Source organism: Mastacembelus armatus, chromosome 20 (genome assembly GCF_900324485.2).
Source record: "Mastacembelus armatus chromosome 20, fMasArm1.2, whole genome shotgun sequence".
Classification (NCBI taxonomy): Eukaryota; Metazoa; Chordata; class Actinopteri; order Synbranchiformes; family Mastacembelidae; genus Mastacembelus; species Mastacembelus armatus.
In genome coordinates this window covers 4,866,640-4,889,628 of record NC_046652.1, presented here as the reverse complement: position 1 = coordinate 4,889,628, position 22,989 = coordinate 4,866,640, and the positions used below count along the sequence as shown (strand labels likewise).

Below are 22,989 nucleotides of genomic sequence, written 5' to 3'. Positions count from 1 at the left end.
TTTATTTATACAGTAGTTCTTTATGTTGCCATTTTTTCACTGCTTGCAATGATTGTCTTAATATTGTTTTCTGTTAATTGCATGCATGTAAAGCTCCGACTTTGCTTGACACGTTTCACCCTATTCAGCAAACTGAAGCTTTTGTAAGCTTTCATTTGGACTTATTTTTACCTTTTGAATTTTTATTGCTGTTTTGATGGCTAATTTAACATCTGACCAGGGAATAACAGTTGAAAACAAATGCTTTGGCTGACACTGGCACATTTACAGTGATTTTGATTAATGTGCATTGTCTCTGAAAACAAATCAAATAAAATGCACTAACTGAAAAAGAAAGTGTGTGTCAGTGTATTCACTTGCTATGTCATACTATGAGTTTAGTAATGAGTAGCAAATGTGGAAGGAAGGAAGCTGCACTACACATTACAGAACATTAACTTACTTTATCTCTTTTATTGGGTGGAATAGAAAAAGAGACTGCAGGAAACTGCAGTTATATTTTAAAAAACAGATGTGTGTGTCAGAATAAATATGGTCAAAATCATTTTAATGGAGACTGACAGGATACAGAAGAGGCTGAAAATTATAGAAGGAAGTGTCAAAGACACAACATTAGAACAGGAAGGGTTCAGCAAATAGTCCTTCAGAGGAACGGCAGTAAAGAGTCAGAAGACACTTCATTCATTAGAGTGATTGATTCATTGTCAGAGCTTCTGTTGGTCTGTGTATTTAGACAATACAGAACCCAAGAGACTGGGCATGTGAGGGAGAAAAAGATCAATGCTGTTTTAAAGGAAGAAAGAAGTAAGAAGGGAAACAGAGAGATCACCAGTGGAAGTGCAGACTCAGGGCATGTGAAAGAGTATGACAGGAAGGGGGCACACACAGAAAATTTAAACTGATGGTTTTTGATGAAATATGCTGTAAAAAGATGGTGAAAAAATAAACTGTAACAACTCAGCGACTCCCATACACACCTCTAGTATATATCAATTTCAGCATTCATGTTATACATCAAGTGATATTTTATTTAAAAGGATCAATACTGAGTTTTCTCCAGGTACTCTGGTTTCCTCCCACAGTCCAAAAACATGTATGTCAGGTTGATTGGTGACTCTAAATTGCCCATAGGAGTGAGTGTGAGTGTGTGAGGTTGTTTGTCTCTATGTGGCCCTGTGATGGACTGGTGACCTGTCCAGGGTGGACCCCTGCCTTTCACCCAAAGAGAGCTGGGATAGGCTCCAGCAGATCCCTGTGACCCTAGAGAGGCATGCAGTATCATATGAAATGATATACGTGTTTTTGTTAATGGTTTTCAGCCAGCCACATCCTGCTCTGGTAGTTTAAATGAAAATGAAGTATTGAGTCAAAAATATTACACAAATCATATAATATATGTAGTTATTTTTGATTTCCAAGTCACTGTTTCATGCACACAAAAGACACAGAAACAGACATTGGAGAACCAATAAACAAAAGTGAGCAGACAGATCGCAAATCCACATTGTCAGCAGAAACACACGAGCTACACTGACAATGAAATGCAAACATTTGGACATCTTCCCAGGTTATATATATTGCATTTCACAGGTCCCAAAACATATCTCCTGCGTGACAATATCATTTCAAGAGAAAAATGTTTTTCTTCAACCTAAGGCAGTGCTGATATCATCTCTCCCAGCACTGCATCATGTGCATCACCCATATGGCCTTGAAAGAGAAAGTTAAATATAACACTTTGGTCTTAAAAAAAACCAAACATATGTCTAATGATGCCTTCCATAAGTTTCCCTCTAGCATATCACACTGAGCACTGAGCCAGTTAAAGTAAAATACATGCAGCGTGTTGGCAATGAATTTGCACCACAAATTATGCAAAATGCAGGTCTCTGAACCTCTAAAGTACTGTCCATACCCCCCCACCACTGATAATCTGAGCAAGCTGTTAGAATCTTTTTGACAGACCAAATTTTCAGTTATGGAAAAATATCATAATATTTAGGTAGCTATTGTGACACATTGTGCCAGCTATCATTTTGGCAGTGAATTTTAACAGGTATTCATCTAATCAGCATTCTCAGATCTTAACATATGTTTCTATAAGGCCTCTTTTGTGTTTGGCAAAAACAACCCTAGCACTGAAAGACCTCCAATCCCCGCTGCTCAACACTAGTTTCTGTTGTTATTTGCACAACAGGGAGTTCAGAAATCTTCTCCCATGCAGCATCATCAGGCACCATCTGCACCATCCTTCACAGTGCCTGGCAGAGCCCACAGCAGCTCCCCCATGATCCCCTCCAGCAGTTTCTGGGAGGTAGGTCCAGTCCAGTCCAGCTTATCTATCTCTGCCCCTAGGTGACTGAGGGTGTGCTCCAACTTTGTGATACCAGCCTTCACAGAAATGTGCCTAAGGGTTGGAGCGCATACTAGTGGAAATATTAATTTTTCAGATGACAGATTTTAACCACACACCTATCCATACACTTTACACTTCATATTACACCATTCACTAATGTATATTGCAGTGGATGCCAGGCCCTCAGGATAGATGTGTAGGATCAGAGGTGTGAGTGATTAATAACCTAGTAGTCATTGTTGACTTCAGGGTGGAAAAATATTACTACCCTTAGCTCTACGCTGCCATCTCTAGTTGTTTCTAACAGTTTATTCTTTGGGTTTTTCAACAGATAGGAGTTAATACTAACTGCTGAAGTGATGCCACCCCACTCTCAAGGTCAAGCCTTATTCCTGTTTTTGGACAGGCAGGTGAGACACCGACCTTTAGGCAATGATAAATGACAGGCAGCTTCTGGGGGATTAGGTCCAGCAAGGTAATGCCACAGGGAAGCTGCCAAGTTGTCAATAATCACCACCAGGCCAATGTATTGGGAGTTAAAGGTGCAGCCACCTCATCTTTGACACCCTGATTTCAAACACCTGTAATATATCTGTAATGTCTTTTTACACACAGAAATGCTCAGGTCATTTGTTAGCTGTGAGAGAGCAGTGCACTCTGTCCTGCATCTTAAACAATAATACCTGTCATACTTACTAGACAGTTGTCATCATGGAAATCATGATTACACAGTTGTGATTAAAGAACCACTGTGGTTTCAATGGATGAGCCAAAGAACCTACTGCGTTTGCTTTAAAGAAAGGTCCCAAATATCCTTAGACAATAAATGTTGTTAAAGTTGTGGAAAGGTCACAAATACAAACACTTTCCTAGCTTGTGTCATAATTATTACAGTCTCTCGAGATCAACTGACACATTACAGTTCATCTTAACTTGCTGCCGCAATCCACATACGGGCTTGTTTTTACCCTGTCTCTTCACCTCACAGCCTCTGTTTTTACGCCAGCTAATCATGGCAAGAAACTCTACTTTAATACAAGCAAAAAAGAGATTATCCTTGATTGCACTTGTGTCTTGGTCATTCCTAAATAATGGAAGAAATCACCACTGGCAGACAAAAAAGAAAAATGGCCTACTGAGTGCTAATTCATTGACATACCCCCTACAACTTCTTCAGCAGTAGCCAGTGTGAGGAGTTCACCTCTAGACAGCTATAAAATTGTCTCAGTAACCTCACCTGAATATTTTGAGCTGCTTTCCACTTTTATTAAACTTAAAATAAATTATTATAAGTGAAATAAAATGTTGTACGAATACAAAAAACCGAGAGCATGATGGAAAGGAACAGACAGTCACAATGACTTCAAGTAAAACTGAAAGCAAAGGAGGAGACAATAGGGAGCCAGGAGAAGAAAAAGGGCTGAGATGTGAGTTAAAGACAGATAAAAGGGAATAAAAGAGAGACAATGTGAAAGTGCATTAGTGCGATAAAAGAATAGGCGAAAAAGAAATGACAGAAAATAGTTAAGGTGATGATAGAGGTAGAGAGTACAATAAGAGTCTGAATTTACACAAGTTAGCCTGTCGTTTTTTGTCGTTTTTTTTTTTTATTATCTAATACAATAACAAAGGGGTGAGTGGGGTAATGAGGTGACTTGAGTATCTGCTGATAGGGTATATCACATGAAACTGAAAGCAAACACTCACTTCACCATGATATGACCTTGAAGAGAAATGAAATAAAGATGTCCACAGCTATCGTCTTTCACTGCAATGCATGGAAGCAGGTGTTATTTTAAGGAAAATGACTGAAATAATGTTGAAACTGGTAACAGCCCTTCTGATCCTGATGTGCCAAACAATGAAGGTAATTAGTTGAACAAGCTAAATACCCGAAACCTAGAGACCAAGCACAATGCTCTACACAGAGATCAATAAAAGACTTTAGCATGAGATGGTGACCCACTTCTAGTATTATCTTCCACAATAGAAAATGAATACCTGAGATTGAGATGAGATTGAACAAGATTCACTTTGTGTGAATGCTGTTTTTCCAACCTGTTGTCATTCTGGGGTTGTCTGATGCTTTGTCAAATCTGCTGGTGTCCCATAGATCTAGATAGCATATGTACGCCAATGCAGAGGGGATTCTTTTGAGTCCAGCGTTAAATCTCTTGCAGCAATAGGCTACTAGATGCCCAGAACACTTGGTTTTGAGAGAAGGACCTCCCTGTGTTTCAGGATAGAGCTAAAATAATTTTTTGACCTGTCAGCAGCAATTTTAAAGCCTTTGAAGCCCCAGAGCTTTTTAGCCTTGACATTCCGATTGCTGAAGTGTGGCACATATTTTATGCCAAAAATTTTCCAAAGGAAGAACAAAAAAACTGTTAGAAAAAGGTACTTTCAGACAGTAACGGAAAGTTGGCAAGGCATGTACTTTAGTTGTTAACCAATCATGCATGCCCCTCCACAAGACAGTTAATGGACTCAGTTAATGGATATTGTTGAAGGATTTCATAATGAATCATCTTTTTATTCCAGGTGATATTGGACATTTATGGTGTTTGGTTCTGTTTTTCCTATGTCCAATTTAGGAAAACATCTGAGGGTTTCTGTTAGATAAATTGTATTGATTTGGTGGCATCACAGTTTTTTATGAATGTTTGCTTCACAAAATCTTTGGCCTCAGTGTTAATTTAATTTTAAGTTTAAGTTTAAGTCCATTTAAGTTAAATATATACTAAATTACTTACTATTCTATCTATCTCTATGTTATCTATTAACATAGAGCCATATCATCAATAACTACTGAACCTTTTTCATTCAGTAATCAATATATAGTGATATATTCACATGCAGAACACATCTGTATTTCATTTGTATGTCATGTAATCAGAAATATGAGTATGCAGAATCAATATGGGTCAATGTCACATAGGCTTTTATATAAGCCCCTTTAAATATAAAACCAGCTGCTGTCGCTATATCTTATAAACTATTTATGCAAATTAATCCCATTAATTTTAAGTACAGTATACCATTCATTTATTTGTATAGCACCAAATTAAAATAAAAATATAATAATCTCAATGCACTTTACATAGTAAGGTCATGATTTTACAGTATTATAGAGAAAAATCAAACAAATCTCTTCCCAACTGAGCAAGCAGTTGGCAGCAGAACCAAAGTCAGGGTGGGCGGCCATCTGCCTCGACCAGTTGGAGTGAGTGTAGGGTAGAGAAATAAAAGAACAGCGACAAGAGACAGACAAACATGTGGAGGTGGGTGGATGAGTAACTGCTGGTATTTCTCTGAAGAATTAAAACTCTGTGACTGCATGCAGGATTGCTAGTAACTGTACCAAGGAAATGACTGTATTTACAGTTATTATCTAATATCCCTAAGCTAAAGCCCAGGATGCGTCCTCAAGGCAGGTTCTATTCTGTACATATCTTGAAGTTTTATATGAATCTATGACCAGGAGACACTTTGCTTGGCATAAAAACACAGGAAACAGCTGTTCTGGCTCTGTTTGAAATATAAAGAGATTCAAGCTCTGTAATGAATATATTATACCTCATTTGTTTAGTCCATGCAAAAAAAAAGCAGGAAGATCTAGGATCCTTTACTAATTTCATCTCAACATGATATTGATGAAAAGAAAGAAGTTACAGAACAGTGCCAAGTAATGCTTCCACATATAATCCCCTGTAAAATCGCTACTTGTTCTTAGGTTTTGTACACATGTGTAATGTGGTAATTAAGGAGTACAAGGCACATTTGTACAGAGTTGTTTCTACTCTTTATGCAAAGCTGACTGTAAAGTACAGCCTAATATGCAAACATAAAAGTGATATCAATCTTCTTAGTTATTTAACTCTTGACCAGAAAGCAAATAAGCCTATTTTCCAAAATGTCAATCTATCTCTTTAAGTAATGTCATGGTTGGAAAAATGATTCCTCTCTGGCTGCTAGGATAATGTGTACTATATATTACAGTGTGTGAAATATTCTCAGTATTGTGTGCATTATGTTATACACCTTCCTCAAAACTCAGGCTGATATGTTGGATCTTCACTTCTTACATAAAAAGTGTCTGCATTATGAGCTTTATCTTGCCTTTTTTACTACAAGCAGCATTGACCCATGGCCTTCTCTCAAATAATAAAGCAGATTATTCTGCGGGTCTATTCTGCATTTCCAATAAAAATGATACATAACATAATATTATTATATCTGAAGGGAATATATATTAACAGAAACAAAAATTATAAACAGAAAAAAGTAAATATTACAAAGTGAGAAAAATAAAAGGTGAGCTTGTTTGTTAGATATAGTGAGAAAGAGAGAGCTGATCAAACATGCAGGTGGAGCAGTCATGTAAAAAAAAAAATCCCTGCCAATGAAGGATGCACTCAGCCTGGAATTTATTCATAGATGTATTTATAATGCATGCCCACAGAATGGATGACTTCTCATGCATCTGTGCATATAATGCGTGTTAGCTTATACATGTCTGTGCAAAACTGTGTGCTGAGTGTGTACATGACTTCTTCCTATGTGCAGTCTGTCTGGGATACAGAACAAGTGCTGACTGATGAGAGAATATTTGTCTTAACAAGCCTCCAGAGCAGGTTTACCTTGAGAGAGAGTTGGCTTCTCACTTTGCACTGCTTCTATCGCTGTCTGAAGATATCCAAGCATGCTGCATCAGTCTGCACCTTGTGTGTAGTTGCACATGGTCTTTGTTTACCTGTGTGTGTTTTGTGTGTGTGTTTGTGCAGCATGTGAATTTTCTGATTTGTATGTGTTTTTGACGCACCTGTGTGAGTGTGTGGGGGTGTAGCTGTCTGTTGTTTTGCTGTGTACATGTGAAAGTCAAAGTGAAATAAATGTGTGGATACCATAAATGAATTGTTCACCATTACATCAGTGAAAAAGAAATCTTTATCAATCTCTTCACTTCTCATTTGTTGTTTCTGTCATTACTTGCTATTGACATTAGCTACTTTATTTTTTAAATGTGTATGTATAAATTATTTAGAGGGCTGATTAACTGAATAGGACAATAAATCGAATGTGCAACGTAAGCAGCAGATCACTCAAAGCGATCATTTCAGCAGGGCTGACTTCAGTACTGAAGACAATTTGCAATACAATGCACACACTAGAATAAAATACAGAAGACATGTAGCTGCAGTCCTGGTTTGTCCTCAGTCCTCAGCAGAATGATGGATAATTTGATTTGTTTGTTGTGTCAATTAGATAATACTGAATTAATGCATGATGTCAGATTTGATGTCAGTTTTCAATATGTCCCCTGTTTTTATAATTCAACCTTTAGCCTACAGGTAGAAAGAGTCTTGCTTGGCCACCTTGCTGTACTTTCTTTAAGTAAGACTCTATGCGATGTGGTATATCTCCCTGTGGAGGGGGATCGATGAAGCATCTAATTGTCTGAGTGTTGATGCTCCATTAAGCTAAATTAGAATTAAACATTAAAAATAGTCTCCTTAAATAAAAGTCCCAACATGTATGGGTCAGTGGTGTTAATGCAGATGTCTTTAGGGGTTCCTGACATTTTAAAGATTTTAAGGGTCATTTGTACCCATTAAATATAACTACATTAGGCCAGTCGAATCACATTTAGGAGATTAATTTTACTCCATATATGGGGAGAATTAAGTTGTTGTTTTGCTGATTTGATATTAAGTTGGACATTTATTCAGTAGCCTATCAATGGGGCATAATAATGTTGGTTCCAGTGAAGAGTGGGGGCAGTGATTGGAACAGTCAGTCTCTTATTGAGATGAGATTGGCTGAATAAAATTAAACTATATTTTTTTCTTCTCAGTTTGCTGGAGTCTAATAAACCCTTACTGGGCTGCCTTTGAGAATCTCTGCTACAAAGAAATGTTTTATTTTCCACTTTCAGCCTCTAGATGTCCCCATAAAAAGTCTCTGCCGCTCTTCCAGCCTGCTGGGTTACTTCTCTGTGGGCTCTTTGACTGTTTACACGGCACAAGGCGGAAGTCTCTTTGTTTCGTAAGTGTTTCAGTGAGTATTTGTCGCTCGCAGCTTTAACCCGTTAAGATACAGTGTTGACGATGCGGTGGTGTGTCAGAAAAGCAGGGTCACGGCTCCACGTTGTGTTGTGAAGCTGAATGAATGAATTAATGTCAGAGCCCAAGCTGCTCAGGGTCGTGGTTGCAGACTGTCAGTGAAGCTGCAGCACAGACGGATATCGAGAGAGAAGCGTCTGAATCTGCGGTTTCTCTTTGCTGCTGTTGCTGTGACCTGTAGATAAGAGGAGGAGAAAGACCGTCACTGTCACTTGTCATTACTGTTGAGCTTTATTTGTAAAGACCAGATCATCTCCCATTTTATTTCTGTAGCATTTCACATCTGTAGCTCAAACTTCATTAGCAAGTTTCTATGAATATTCCTCATTTTATTGGAGATTCTTTAACTTCAGCTTAGTTATCCACAAAACCAAGAGACACTAAAATTCATGCAGTGAATATTAATTCCTACTTTTCTATTCCTGCTTTTTAAGAATTAGGTCTTTTGTCAATAGATCTGCCGATTATTTTCTTGATCATCATGAATTCATTTCTTATAGACTATTACAAAGTAAAGATAAGAAATGTGATGCTCAGCTAAAGACAAATGGTGGGAGATGGAGTGTGTACAAAGTCAAATGAAGTCAAATGCAAAAAGAGGGCTGACACAGCCACATCACTTATACATCACTTATTCAGCTCAAGCTGTCACACATCAGCACAAGGGAAAACCACAGATGCCTTAAGGAAAAAAATATATATATATATATAAATATTTTATTTGCTGCTTGTTTCTGTTTTATATTGTTCTAAATTAAATAGTTTTAGGTTTTAGTTTCAAATCAAAGGATGTGATGTGGTGTTTTACATCTGCAAATGTTTTAACAGACCAGACCATAAATCAAGAATGTAAAAGTCACGATTTTCAGTCATTAAAATATTTCTTTATTTTCTTTTTGTTGTGGTTTATCTGTGCTTTGAAAAACACAATGATCCAAGCTATTATCATTAGTGACTGCTTGTTTCAGTGGAACAATTAGCCAAGGAGAGGGTGGCGATATACTGGGGTTTAGGACAAAATGAAACTGTTTCCTTTGAGGTTAAAAACAACAGAAGAAAAGGAAAAAAATATATGGATAAAAGCAGAGTAGCAACAGCATGTGTCTTCCTGTTCCCAGTTCCTGGTAAGTTGGCTGATTGAAAAAGACTCCTGTGATTTCTGGCCATGGATGAAGAGTTCACACCTTTGGACTGCCTGCTGCCCTCAGGTACAGCCTTTCAAACACACATTCCCTTGGTGCCAGCAAACATGCACGCAGTCAGTCAAGACGCCAGTCCAAGCCTCAGACACAAATCAGGACTCATACACACACAATCTGTATGCATCTGATCAAAAATCAGACTTATTCACATCACACACACATTGTCTTTGTGCTTATCTCACTCACTCTGACACAAACAGTCTGGAGGGAATAAGAACTCAAAAACAAAAATCACTTCTACCACACAATGTTGCCATTAAAGTGTGTAGGCAACTCCTTGTGTGTTTTCTAAGGCTGCGTACATAATGAATCTTTGCTAAAAGGCAACTTGATGAGTTTGCTAATAATGGCAGCTGTTTGAGAAAAGCAGGCTTGGAAAGGGCTTTTTGATTATGGAAATATTTCTAAACATTAATATTCTAGCTCCTGAGTAGAACCCCTGTCAGATAAATTCACTTTGTTCCAGTGTAACACTGGAAAACCCTGGAGCTCAATCTTTCATTTGACTAAAAAATAAAATAGAAAAGAAAATCAGGCCACAGTACATTTATCCTCAGTTTTTCAAAGGGCATGAAGGAATGATTATGTTGCAAGATTCATTTCCCCAGTGATGATGATCACATGTACACATATTCTGTTTAAAAAGAAACTCTCCAGATGATCAACACCGGCAGCCCTACAGACCTGAGGGGGAGGCTGGTTATAGTTGTCTTTAGCCACTGCTCTCAGGTCAAGGTATGTGAGCTCCCTAGTGGTGTGGAGATGAGTGTAGAGGAAGGAAAGCAGATATGAGCCTAAGGGCAGGTTTACTCAGAGCTGCAAAGGTCATTGAGATCACACAGTTTGGCCTGTAGAGCAGACAGCAGACACATGTAGTTTCCTCTACAAAAAATAAACATTATGTCCCAGCAAAACTCACCCGTCTCTGAGCTTTTGCCTCTCTCGCCATTTATGGTTGTGAAGTATTCACAGATGAGGTGTGCAGTTTACTGACAAGATACAGATGAACTGAAGGTGTTAAAAGCTTTTAAAAATCTCCAGTAACCTGCTGTGTTGCTTTTTTGGAATTATGTTACAAAGAAGTGTTTTAATTATGGTGTGGTCACTGCCTGACATTGTTTGTGTAGCTGAAGAATGTCATATTGTGCTGTACTCTAGCCAGATATGAAATATCCTACCTTGACATCTTGCTGACATCAGAAAAAATACACCACAAAACAAGGATGTGGGCTAAGGAATGCAGGGTGTAATGTTAAAAACTGTTTTTTTTAGAGGTGATGAAGTGATTTTAGGTAGAGTTCTCAAAAATGAAAGGTTAATGAAGGTGGTGCACATGAATGACAAATTGTAGTTTATTCTAATTATCATTAAATGAGAATGTTTAAATTGACAAAATCGAAACCACAATTTGATAAAAAATGACAATGATAAAATTGTTTATTGCACCTCTGTCTCCAATTATCTGTCAGTGTTTGCCCTGCTGCGATGATTTCTTTATTATTATTTATTGTTATGTAGCATCCAGCCTGGTCAGAGTGTCAATAAAACAACATGTCCATGATTCCCCAGTGATTTCTTTTGACACTCACTTTATAATGCCGACTTAAGGCTGCCCAAAACTGGCTGCATGGTTTGGTTCCTAACTAATATGAACAAAATATTTTCTTTTTATTTGTATAAGACACGATGAACATAATGTGTCCTGTTGTGATTATCACTGGAAGGACAGAACCTTAGTATTACATTATGTACTATATATTTATAATGGTGGCATCCGAGTATTCAGACCCCTTCACTTTTTTTGCACACTTTATTGTGTTGTGAAATCAATATCACACAAAGGCCAACATCAGTCAAGAGGCACCCATTTCAAATAAGCAACTATCAGCAGTTCTGAGGCGTCCACTGAAACAAATGTTTACTCAGAAATGTTAGTTAAGCATTACATGCTGCAATCCTGTGTTAGCTCAGTGTACAAATCCAAGATTTATTGTAAATATGTCACATGATGTGCAAATAAATCCCAAATGGTCGCAGCACTGATCTAATCTGAGCACACACATCTTACTGATGAGAGTGTTTTGTTTAGAAATCTGTCACTTGCTATCACAGGTCAAGGATGTGTTTCCTTTTATGAATAATTCACTTTTTAAAGTCTTTTTCCCAACTGTACAGTATAGTGAAACATTTTCCCCTATTATATTTGTTTAGAGTGAGTTTCTATGGGTTCTTTAGTTTAAGACTCTCAGAGGAGAATATAAAAACAGACCCTGGACGTCTGCATTTTAAAATCCCAAGTGCAGTTTTAACTTATTAATTATAAATTCCTATTCCTGGAATATCTATGTGGTGTTCTATGTGCTTGGATTTTGTGTGTTTGTGTATTTGTGTGTGTTTGTAGTATTTATGCTGTCTGGCACTTTTAAAAGAATCCCAAGGTGACATTTCTTTGAACAGAGTGCACGCAAGGCAGCAGACTTCTTTGTGTGTGCGTGCAAGGAGGTGAGCATTTGTGTGACGAAGGGTTATCTGAAAAGTCACGGCTGGTTGAGTTTGTCTTTTGTTCTCTGTACACCTCCAGCCAATTAAGAGACATGACTGACAAATCTACTCCTCCTCTTTCTCCTCCTCACCTACCCCTCTGTGTCCTCCTTTCTTTTCCTCCTCCTTTGTGTCTCCTCTTTATCCTCTCTGCCTTTTACCATACTCGGCTGGGGTTGACTTTCGTATTGGAAATGACCTTCCAGTGATGTGAACTTTTTAACATCAAGCCTGCTGCTGCAACAAAGTCCCAAACCGAAAGGACTTTTTTTTTTTTTCTCCACACTTCTTCAGTAAAGCCAAAATGCACTTCTTACACTTGAGGGTTTAAATCCAAAAAGGCTGTTTTTTTTTTTTTTTTCCTTTTTTCAGGACACAAGGTGTCAATTTTTTCTTCATTTTTCCTTTTCATGGCCTCCCTGGAAAGGTGTACTGGGAAAGATAGTAGCTTTATTAGATATTCCCTGTTGCGCTGCCCCAAAACTGGAATCTATCTTGGGTGGAATTTATGTAAATACAGTTTAAGAGAGGGGGAATTGAAAATTGTACACAGTGGGTACACAGAGTGTTTACTTCTTGCATGTAATATTTTGGCTTCACTGTGAAAGGAAACAATTTAAAAAAATGATTAGAAGTCAGTCATCAGGCAATCGAAGGAAATATAAATGAGCAAGCAATGAAATGGCTAAGTGTTGAGGTGGGGGGGAAGGTTGCGTTTTAGTTTCTGGTCCATTAGTTTTTTTCTAGCAACACTGTGTTTTACTTTGTCAGTGAATGCAGAGTCTCTTGTTAGTTTTTTTTTTTCCTACAGATAGAAAAAAATGACAATTCCAAAGTATTAGTCAGTGGATTTGCATTAGCAGCAGAGCAAAAGAAAATCTAAAACCAAGATTGATGGGATGCTGAGAGAGGAAATACATTTAATGTTGTGCCCTGGGAAAGTGACTTTGACACAGACACATGGAGGTACACTGGGATTAAATAGAGAAACTGTAGGATGCCATGATATATTATTTGTGGTGTTGTGAGAGAGCTTTCTTCTGCTTTCATGTAGTTACAGATGGTGTGTCATCATGGTCAAATTATTCAGATGAGCTTTGATGAGATGTGTGCAAGGCTATGTGCATAGATTTCCCATCTTTTATGAATAATAGACTTTGATATTGCTGTGACCCTAGTTTGGGGAGAGTAAAGTTGAGGAAAACAATTGCATAATTTGTACACAATGTCTATATTGTGGTTAAGTTTTTGTTATTTGGGAGTTGGGAAAGATTTTCCTTTTATTTTCTTGTCTTCCATGCAGAGCATGATGATGAACTTATTATTTATTGTTATTATTATGGCTTTGTTTTAACTTTGTTCTTTATTTTGCATATCCAGTGTCACAAACAATTGCCAAATAATATGCTTTGGCTATGCAGTTTGGTTAATATGCTCTATCAGCTGTAACATCCTCCGTCAGAGTTTTTTGTTTTTTAGGATTCATTTCATTGTGATTCACCATTTTCCCTTTTCCCTCTACCTCCTTACTCAGGCGTGCAGAGGATCTGTTTGATCATTTTGAACCAACCTCTGGATAAAGACTACCTAGACATCATCTGGAAAAAAGGTAAGATATTTTAGACATCACCAGCACCGATCACAGATAAGCACATATCATTTATATCCCACATGCATTGGCTTTGTCATGACTCAGCTATAAGGTCATGGCAAAAGAAGGGGAATACGCATAGTTGCATTAGGAAATTCAAAGAAACAATATTTCTTTAAATAAAAAAAATGCAAAAATTAATCTGTGAAGTCATCACTCAGTAGACCAGTAGAATTAAGAGGTGGTTGGAGTGTATATGGTTGTTCTCCATTCAACACTTAGTGAAATTTTACAGTTTGGGCTTGGGTATATGGTACTTCTCCATTCAACACAGTGACATTTTCAAACCTGGGCTTGGGTATATGGTACTTCTCCATTCAACACTTAGGTGAGAGCAAGTGAGAGACTAGGGAGAAGATCAAGCTCTAAACTTCCAAATGAGGCTCAGGACCATCACAGACAGCCTGAGTGAAAGCAGAGGAAAGGGGAGACAGAGAGGCATGCAGTATTATATGAAATGATATATGTGTTTTTCTTAATGATTTTCATCATTTTTGATAAGTTCAAAACTAATTATTCATCAAAACTAAAATGGTTCAGCTCTGAGTTTGTCATGGGGCCCCCAGCTCTAAGCGGATACTTGCACTTGTAATGGGTAGACCTGACAAAGTGTACAGTACTTGTTTAACAAAATATAACAAAATGCTTTATCTAATTGTTGGAAATGATCAGTCGGTAAACAAATACAATTAGTGGGTAAATGTGCATATGTGTAATGTTGTCTAGTGCAAAAATAAAGACAAATACAATTAAACTAACCATAACATAATATGTAATGCGGGGTAAAAGCCCAGAATGGGGACAGCTGAAACTTAATACATTCTAGATAGCCTGACCAGGTGTACCCATTTGCACGAATACAATCTGTGTCTTCCAGGCACTGAAGGGAAACACAAAACACAACCATCTGGCTCAGTGCAAGACATAAACCTACAGGCCATGGCAGAGCTACAGGGTCACCACAATTTACTTTGAGCTTATATTCCCCCATTGTTTTTGCTGGACTGCTGTCTGGCCTGTATAGCCTCCAGTGTGCAAAATCTTAATTGCTGCTGTATCACAAAAAGCCCCCTCACTGCCCTCTGACCACATTTTCTGTGAGATGTGTTTTAATGAAGTTAGAGATGACAAAATTATTTTACTTTCTGAAAGGGTGACCTTTCATTACATTTTCCAATGTCTTCTTATTATATTAAAAACCAAATATACTTTTAAACAATAAGCATTTCCTTTGCCTTCACAGGGAGGAAGTGGACAATATAAGGTAACATCAAATCATAGAGTGATGCCTTAATGAATGAAAATAAAATGAACCTCTAACAGTATCCCAGGTCATTTAACCCACGCACCCACCCATTATCTATAAAACTTAACCTGTAGCATCCTGATCTCACAACAAGGATTTACAAATAACCAGTTAAAAAAATGCAACTGACCTAAGCAAGATTCACTGTGCATTGGACCTGCCCTGAACTGTTTATGTTGTTTATAGTGGGTCATGGCGGGCTGTAGCCAATGCTAGCTGATGCTGGGTGAGAAGCAGGGTAGACCTTGGACAGATCACCCAGTCTATCACAGGGCTGACACATAGAAACAGACATTCACACCTGTAGGCAATTTAAAGTTAAAAGAAGAGAAAACACAAAGGGAGAACATGCAAAACATATAGAGTATAGAGCCCTTTGGATGGCAGGCTCAAACCTAACACCTTCTCATTGAACTTTACAAATAAACCCTATTTTGTATGATCCAATGAAATTTATATTTATCTAGTAATACATTAATTCCATCAATTGTCTTCCTAGGTCATCAGATTTCAAAACATTGAGCCTGAGCAATTTGCTTTTACTATCGGCATGTAATCCTATTGAAGAACTCTAACAGCATTTGTAAGGTCTCAAGATACCAGAGATGCACATCCATTTAGATTAGTGAGTATACATTGACTTTGTTGGTTTGTTGGTAAATAATATTAACACAGGCAGCGCTAGTTAGTATCCTCTCCACTCAGCGGGTAAGTGACAGGGTCGATAAAAACAAATCCACAGGACCAAAGACCCCTGCATTCACAACGTGAATATTTCAGTCATAACAAATCTACCACCAGCACCAACTCTGCTACAGTACATGCATCTCTAAGACCTCTGGAATATGGTCTTGACGGTCCAGGATGGAGAAAACACTGTGCAATCCTGAACTTTTCTAATTGATGCACAAATGATAGAATACAATTTTCTGTGAAAAAGAGCAGGACATGTCAAGAAGGACAGAGGACATATATTCTGTACTCAATAAGATGCACAAAGGGCTCATTGTTAAAAGAGGCAAAATAGGTTTTTGAAGGAAACTAGAACTCCAGACTCCCTGAGGTGTCGCTTATGAGATGCGTTGATGCATAGCAGTTCGCTGTAATGTATTAAACATGCAGAGCGGACTTTGAACCTTTAAACTAGTCACTTTGTTCTCAGTATCCTACAACTTTTTCTTTTAAATCTGGTTAGCTGTTCAGAAACAGAGGAAAACCCAACAAGAATAATTTGAACCAGACTGATGAATTTGTTATTTTGTTTATCAAAGACAGAGTGATAAAACTTGGTGTGGATCAGTGGTTCTGAGTAGCCTAGACTGTGAAATAACACTAATTTACGTAATGTTATTAATGTAATTCACAACCTTATGCAGTCAGGGAAGAAGGTTAGTAAACAGCAACTTTGAAGGTAAACTTGTAATTAAACACAAATCACATTGAATTTTAATGAATACAGCTTTGATATTCTTATCAACTTAGCAAAAACCCAAGAGGCACCTGAGCTCTTTTCATCACACAACAGTCCCATAGTTAGATCTCTAGAAAATGTTTAATGATATAAAATATAAGTAATATCCTCATTTGATTTTGCTATGCACCATCACGCTGTGTACTGCTGTCTGGCAAAAGGTACCAAAGCATTCAGTTCACATGGCCAGGCAGTTTTCCACATGCCATAAGACTCCTCAGCTCTTAACATGTGGTATGATCTCACTCACACACACACACACACACACACACTCTCACACTCACACTCACACACACACTGCACTTCTACACTTTAGATCCAATTGAATATGATTGTACTTTCATACCATTTAAATCACAGTATGTTGCTGCTTTCTGTCCACTCTGTTACACAATTTACAGTATCTGTACACTAACCTTTGTCTTCTTAATTATCTTTTCTCCTTGTGAGGGCTGCCTTGATTTTTTTTATACATAGAATAAATTTTGTCTCAGTTTATCTCAACGTGAATCTAAAAATGTTAAGTGCTTAGATTTCATGCAAATGATTTAATCAAGTTCATCCTGGAAACATTAAATTCTGTCATCTAAAATACATATTACAGCCAGCCAGTTTCCATTTTTGAGTGCATATAATACTCTTGCACCATAGGATGATTTGTTGTTATCACATTTGATATCAGCCATTAATACTGGAACAAGACTCATAGGGGAAGCATTGCATTAAACCGTCAAACCACCCAACTGCAACCACATTCAGACAGACATATCCAGTGTATTTTGTCAGTATGATGGAGCTTGATAGTGTGATATAGAGACTTGAGCATTTGCTTGGTCTTATTAAAAAAAAACAAAAAAAAAACTTTTTTTTTTTAACGTTTCAGAGAGATGTTGGGTGGTTTCTGAAGTGCCACAAGCAATGCTGCGGTATGTAAGGCAGAAATTGGTGTGCTTTTTTGATCAGTTTTGCTCTTGGCAGCCATGCCCATGGGACCTGAAGAAGTTTTGACGGGATGATGATTGTGTATGAATGGCAGATCTTAGATCCCTCACAGTTTGATGGTAAATATGCTGGTAGCAAGTCTATCATTCCTCACTTGATATGCCATGTATTTTTAATGTTGTTTATGGAATAAGCAGATGTCAGTATGCACAGTGAGCATATTCTGTGGGTGTGTGTGTGTCGCTCTCCAGATGGTTGTTCACCTGGAGCCATCATGGCCAGGTCTCCACCCTTATATCTGCACCCACAAACACACATAACACTGAGGTCCTCTGATGTGGTGCCCCTGGGCCACCTCATCACCTGTGGGAGAGGTAGAGCAGCAGGGAGCAGAAGAGTGATGGAGGGTAGAAGAGTGCAAGGCTGATCAAAGGGAAACTCATTTACAGGTGCTGAGTGTGATGGTGTGAAGTGAGATCAAGCTGCTTATCTCATTCACTCACCCTCTAACTCATCTAGTCCATCAGTCAGCCACTCATTTGTTCACTCAATCACTCACTTATTTACAAATCCTCAGTTTATCGCATGAAAACACAAACAAGTGATTTAGTATAGCAATCAGTGATCATTACTCACTGAATGACAAAAAACAGGCCTGTATATATTGCAAGTGCCCTGTTTCATCTGTTTATGGGAAGCAGCTTGGAGACTGTGAACATCACCCATCAGCCAGTCAAGTGTCAGCCATGTAATCAAGGCCAGTCAGGTGATGTGGTTGCAGTATGATGGCATACACATACACACTTCCGTATCACATTTAAACACAGGTGTCAGATGGAGTAAATAGATGTGTGGAGAATTTGAAGAGAGAAGCCGTTAGTGAGAAGTGATCGATAAGAAAGCTAAAAGCAAATTCCAGCGAGACATTAAAAAGAATTCACAGAAGAGCTGGTGAAATTGTGCCACCTACCATAACAAGGATGGAGCGAAAGAGTAAAGACTAACAGAGTGAAACTAGAGGGAAAGAAAATGAAATGTTTGTGCAGGAAATCAATCAAATTTGAGGCAAGGTATAGAGAAAAGGGTGGATCTGGAGACAAAGTGACAGACTGAGCGGGAGAGTTGGACTGATAGATGAAGGGAGGACATCAAGGCATCATAACATAGATAAGAATCTTTTCACCACTCTGTAACCATTTGCTCTCTTCTGTACTCCTCTAAAACCCAACCTGACAGCTGCTAATCCTCAGTACTGATCTCATCAATACTGACCTGCTATAAAATATCCCCCACAGCAGTGTATGTGTGTGTTTCTACATATGTGTGTGTATGAACCTTTTGTATATCAAACTCATATATATATATATGAATAAGACATACTGAAATGAGTTGAAGGTGCACAATTTCCTGCTCACCAATATGTTTCTATCATACAGCAGAGTGAGTGGCAGTCGGAGTAAAAAAAAGCCTGCAGGGAGGGATTATTACAAGGTCATCTACTCTGCTGCCTCTGTTGTCCCCACTCAGTTCACACAATATCTTCATCAAAATTCAAAAGACTATGTCTCTGCATACACACAACTTAAATACATGGAGAGGAGATGAAGAGAGTTGGTTAGAATGTAGCCTTTTCCAATTCCTTTGTACTAATTCATTGTTTTCCATGGGTGACTGATACTACCTGTCTTCACCACCTATGAATGGAGAATAGATGGAGAGATAATGTTCCTCAAGTTCAGTTTACCCACTTCTGCTATTTACTGTGATGGAGACAAATGGGCCTTTGAGAGACCTGTAAAGACAGATAGTCACACAGGTATTTTTACAACAAAGATTAACTTTTGAATAATTCTGATCTCTTTTTGTGCATTTAAGAGTCTAAAGGATTCATGTCAAGAGCATTGGCTTTAAATAAGTGGAAGCACACTCTTGGCAGTATGATATGCAGAGGGAATGACCATTAAAGTGATGAAAGTATAAAATGTGGTTGAACATTCAAGGATGGCAACCTTACCACACTAAACACACTTGACGGTGACAATTTAAACAACAGGGACATAAATATCAAAAAAGTATTAATAAATACTAAGAGAAGTAAAGAAAAAAGGGCTCTCCCTCTGAAACTTAGTCAGCAAATCACAATCTCAACATGACCACACTCTACTGAATAAAAGTAGACTGCAGGCAAGCAATAAAGCAAGATTCAAGATATTTTAACTGTTAGGTAAGAAAGGAAAATACATTCAGAAGGATTGCTGAGAGTGCATAAAAAACACTGAAAGTAAACCTAGCTTTTGTTTGTTTACAAGACAAATTTACAAGGCACCTTTAAGTTTTCAGAAGCAAGCATACAATCTGCTCCGCAGATGATGGACTCAGTATTATTTTGTATTGTATTATATTTTGTGTAACCAGACAAAGAACATTCACATTGAAAAACATATACTCCAAATGAGTTTGGGATTTGAGAGGGTTTGAAAACTAAGAAAAATAAGCATGAGACAGAAAACGTGTGCCCGTCTCTTTGGTGCATCCTTTGGTTAGTTTTAACTATATTCAAGGAGAAAACCATAGCTGATTCTTTGAAGTGTTTCCCCCTGTGCACCACAACAGAAATAGGGCCCTTAAAATAGGCAGTTTGCTCAATTTGAATGGAATAGAGGCCACGAGAAAGAGCTTGTGTTTGCAACAGTTTGCATCTAATTTAATGAATCTTGAATACCATTGTAAGTAACTGCCTCATTTTATGTGTTTTTAAAGAAAAAAGAACTGTTATTTCACTAACTTTGGCTTTAAAACATCAAGTTATTTATAACCATAATGCTCCACTTGCCTGTGTGCTGTAGCATTGTTCAGTGTTAATGTTCCCTTTAAAATCATGCCAGCATGTTATAGAAGCTTGAAGCATCTTCACAAAAAACACTGCGCCCCTCTTGAAAGAGAATGGATCCATAGGACACAGCCAGAACACATACTGTATTTATTGCATGGATGTTTTATATGTGATATGGCATCTATGAACAATTATTAACATATTTACAATAATTAAAAAAAAAATCTTATAAATCATCTAAATGGGAAATCACGTTTTCTAATTGGGATAGTTAATGTATGTGCCATTCCATATGCCACTCCTGGGAAACTAATTGTGTTCAGCGTGACTTTGTGAATGGCATGGGTTTTTGACGATAAGGGAAATAATGTGAGGAGGAAATTACACCTGTATCAATAATGCTTTAGTGGAAACATGTTTGTTATTTTGTTTAAACCAGCATGAACTCTTTCATATATAGTAGTAATGTACAAATTAGTAATGTGTCTTCAGTGGCATTTGATGTATTATTCATTTAAAAGCAATTGTTTTCAGTTACATGGGCTAAGGAGTCTCTCTCTGTCTGTTTTTGTAGCTCTCCTGAGGGCATGTGCTGATGGAGCTGCCAATCACCTTTATAACATCACTGCTGGAGACAGAGACAGGTGATTTGTTTTGTGTTTATGTTTTGCATGTGGCTGTACACTTACATTAGAAAAATTATTTAAAAAATGAGGAAGTGCTCTCTGTTTATTTAATAACATTTTGTTTATTTTGGACCAAAGTGTGTCAGCATCACTACTGTACTGTGCATTTAACAACTCTGTGTTTGTATGTGCACGTGAAAACCAGGTAAGAACATGCACCCTTTTTTCTGTTAGTGTTTTTTCTGTCTCGGTCACTGTAGTCTGTGTGCATTCTGCAATGGCATGTTTTTCTCTGGCTAATGGAGGACTGTTGTCAGGATAGAGATAGATCTGGGCATCACTGGTTAGTGGTTGGTACTTTGAAATTGCTGATGAGAATGGTTGTGTTCTGACCACAACATGAACTGTGAAATGAAATTACAAAACAGAAAAAATCATTTTTATTTTAGTGTGGTAACAAAAACCTCTGTTTTGTAGGATAGTCAATCTCAGCCAATCAAAATCATAAACAAGTGGAAGTAGAAGAATTTAATTACTCACTACAATAGAGGCTGTGTAGTGTTACAGCTAGGGTTAGCATTATGTTTAAATTTAGAGTACATAAGTAGTGAGAGTTTTTGTCAGGGTATGGTCCTCATTATTATAGTAAGATAAATGTGTGCACGTTTTGTGTGTCTGCAAACATTTTTTTCATTGTATTTTCAAAATGAAATTAGTAACGTATGTCAGTCTGAGGGGGTGAGTTTGAACATGTTGCCCTGCCCACAGAGACATTGCTCATCCTTCTGTCTGTTTATGTGACACAGCAGATCCATCTTCTGACCCTGCAGTCTAAGCTCTGTCAGCAGCCTACACAGTGAAGCTGACAGCCAGCTTCCCTTTTATCCCTAACCCCGACAGCATTATTCCCAGGAACTTATAAATTAAACAGGAAGCATGAATCCTGGAAGGAAAAATAAGCCCCTTTTTAGGCTGCCCATTCCAGGTGGCCTCACTGTGTTATATAAAAAGTACAGTACTTTTAGCGTGGGGATGTCAGTGCTCACCCTTGAAAATGCAGCACCAAGAGGTAGTGTTTTTGCCAAGTTAAGTCTGACCCAACTCTTGTACAAACAGAACAAGATGGAAGAGGGGGTGGGGGCAGACAGAAAAGGGCATTATAGCCACTGTTTTTCGATGCATGTCACACCTCTAGTGCTGAGATCCCAGCAGCTGTGTAAAATAAACACAGCGGCAGCAGTTTGTTGGCTTTCTTTGAGTTTAGTGAGAATCAAAAAAGCTGCCTTGAAGAACATAATGGCAGTTTGTGCAATATCTATATAAAAATGGCTATTGTAAGGCCAGGGAAGTGTATTTAACCATGTCTAATGGACTACAGAGAGTAGGGTAGAGGCTGGGGGAGGTGCAAGGAATCAATCAAAGCCAGCGTTATTTCTAATGTACCCCATGTGATAGAGGGAGGCAGGAGACATCGGCACAAGAAGAAAAAAAAAAAAGATAAATGCAGTATTATTTTGAAACCAGGATAATGTAATATACAGCATATTTGAGCAAAATTGTACTAGTGACTAGTGACCATTATTAGCACAGTTTTTACACTGTGCGCATTACACAGGTAATGTGTTACACAGATAACACATTAGATCAAAATATCAAAACTGGCACATTTTTTGTTGTTGTTGGACACACACAGAGGAGGCTGCACAGATCTAAACTATAAAACTAGATCTGAACTGTAGCCTACACATGAACGGACTCATGAAAGGCTCAGTCGCATCTAAAACTCCTGCAAGCAGTGCTGATAAATTGTGCTCCTTCACAGTAGGAGAACACGTCAGCTTTTAGGGTCCAGTTGTGAAAATGGAAGCCAGCAGAAGTGCTCCACCATCTGTGTGCTGTCATCACCTCGACCACACTGGCTTTAGGTTGTGCTTGAGAA

The 22,989-nt window shown here is 38.0% G+C and overlaps 1 protein-coding gene across 2 annotated transcripts in view; it reads left to right on the top strand.

The window, feature by feature from the left end:
- The first annotated feature begins 8,354 nt into the window (after positions 1-8,354).
- tpk1 (thiamin pyrophosphokinase 1) overlaps positions 8,355-22,989 on the top strand; it is a 50,136-nt gene continuing 35,501 nt past the window's right edge. The window contains exons 1-4 of one of the 2 annotated variants that reach the window (XM_026292461.1): positions 8,355-8,401; positions 9,597-9,686; positions 13,756-13,830; positions 20,999-21,068. In XM_026292461.1, coding sequence (XP_026148246.1) covers positions 9,644-9,686; positions 13,756-13,830; positions 20,999-21,068 — 188 coding nt within the window. In that variant the 5' untranslated portion in view covers positions 8,355-8,401; positions 9,597-9,643. Of the gene's footprint in view, positions 8,414-9,596; positions 9,687-13,755; positions 13,831-20,998; positions 21,069-22,989 lie in introns of both variants that reach the window. The other variant, XM_026292460.1, reaches the window with a different exon arrangement.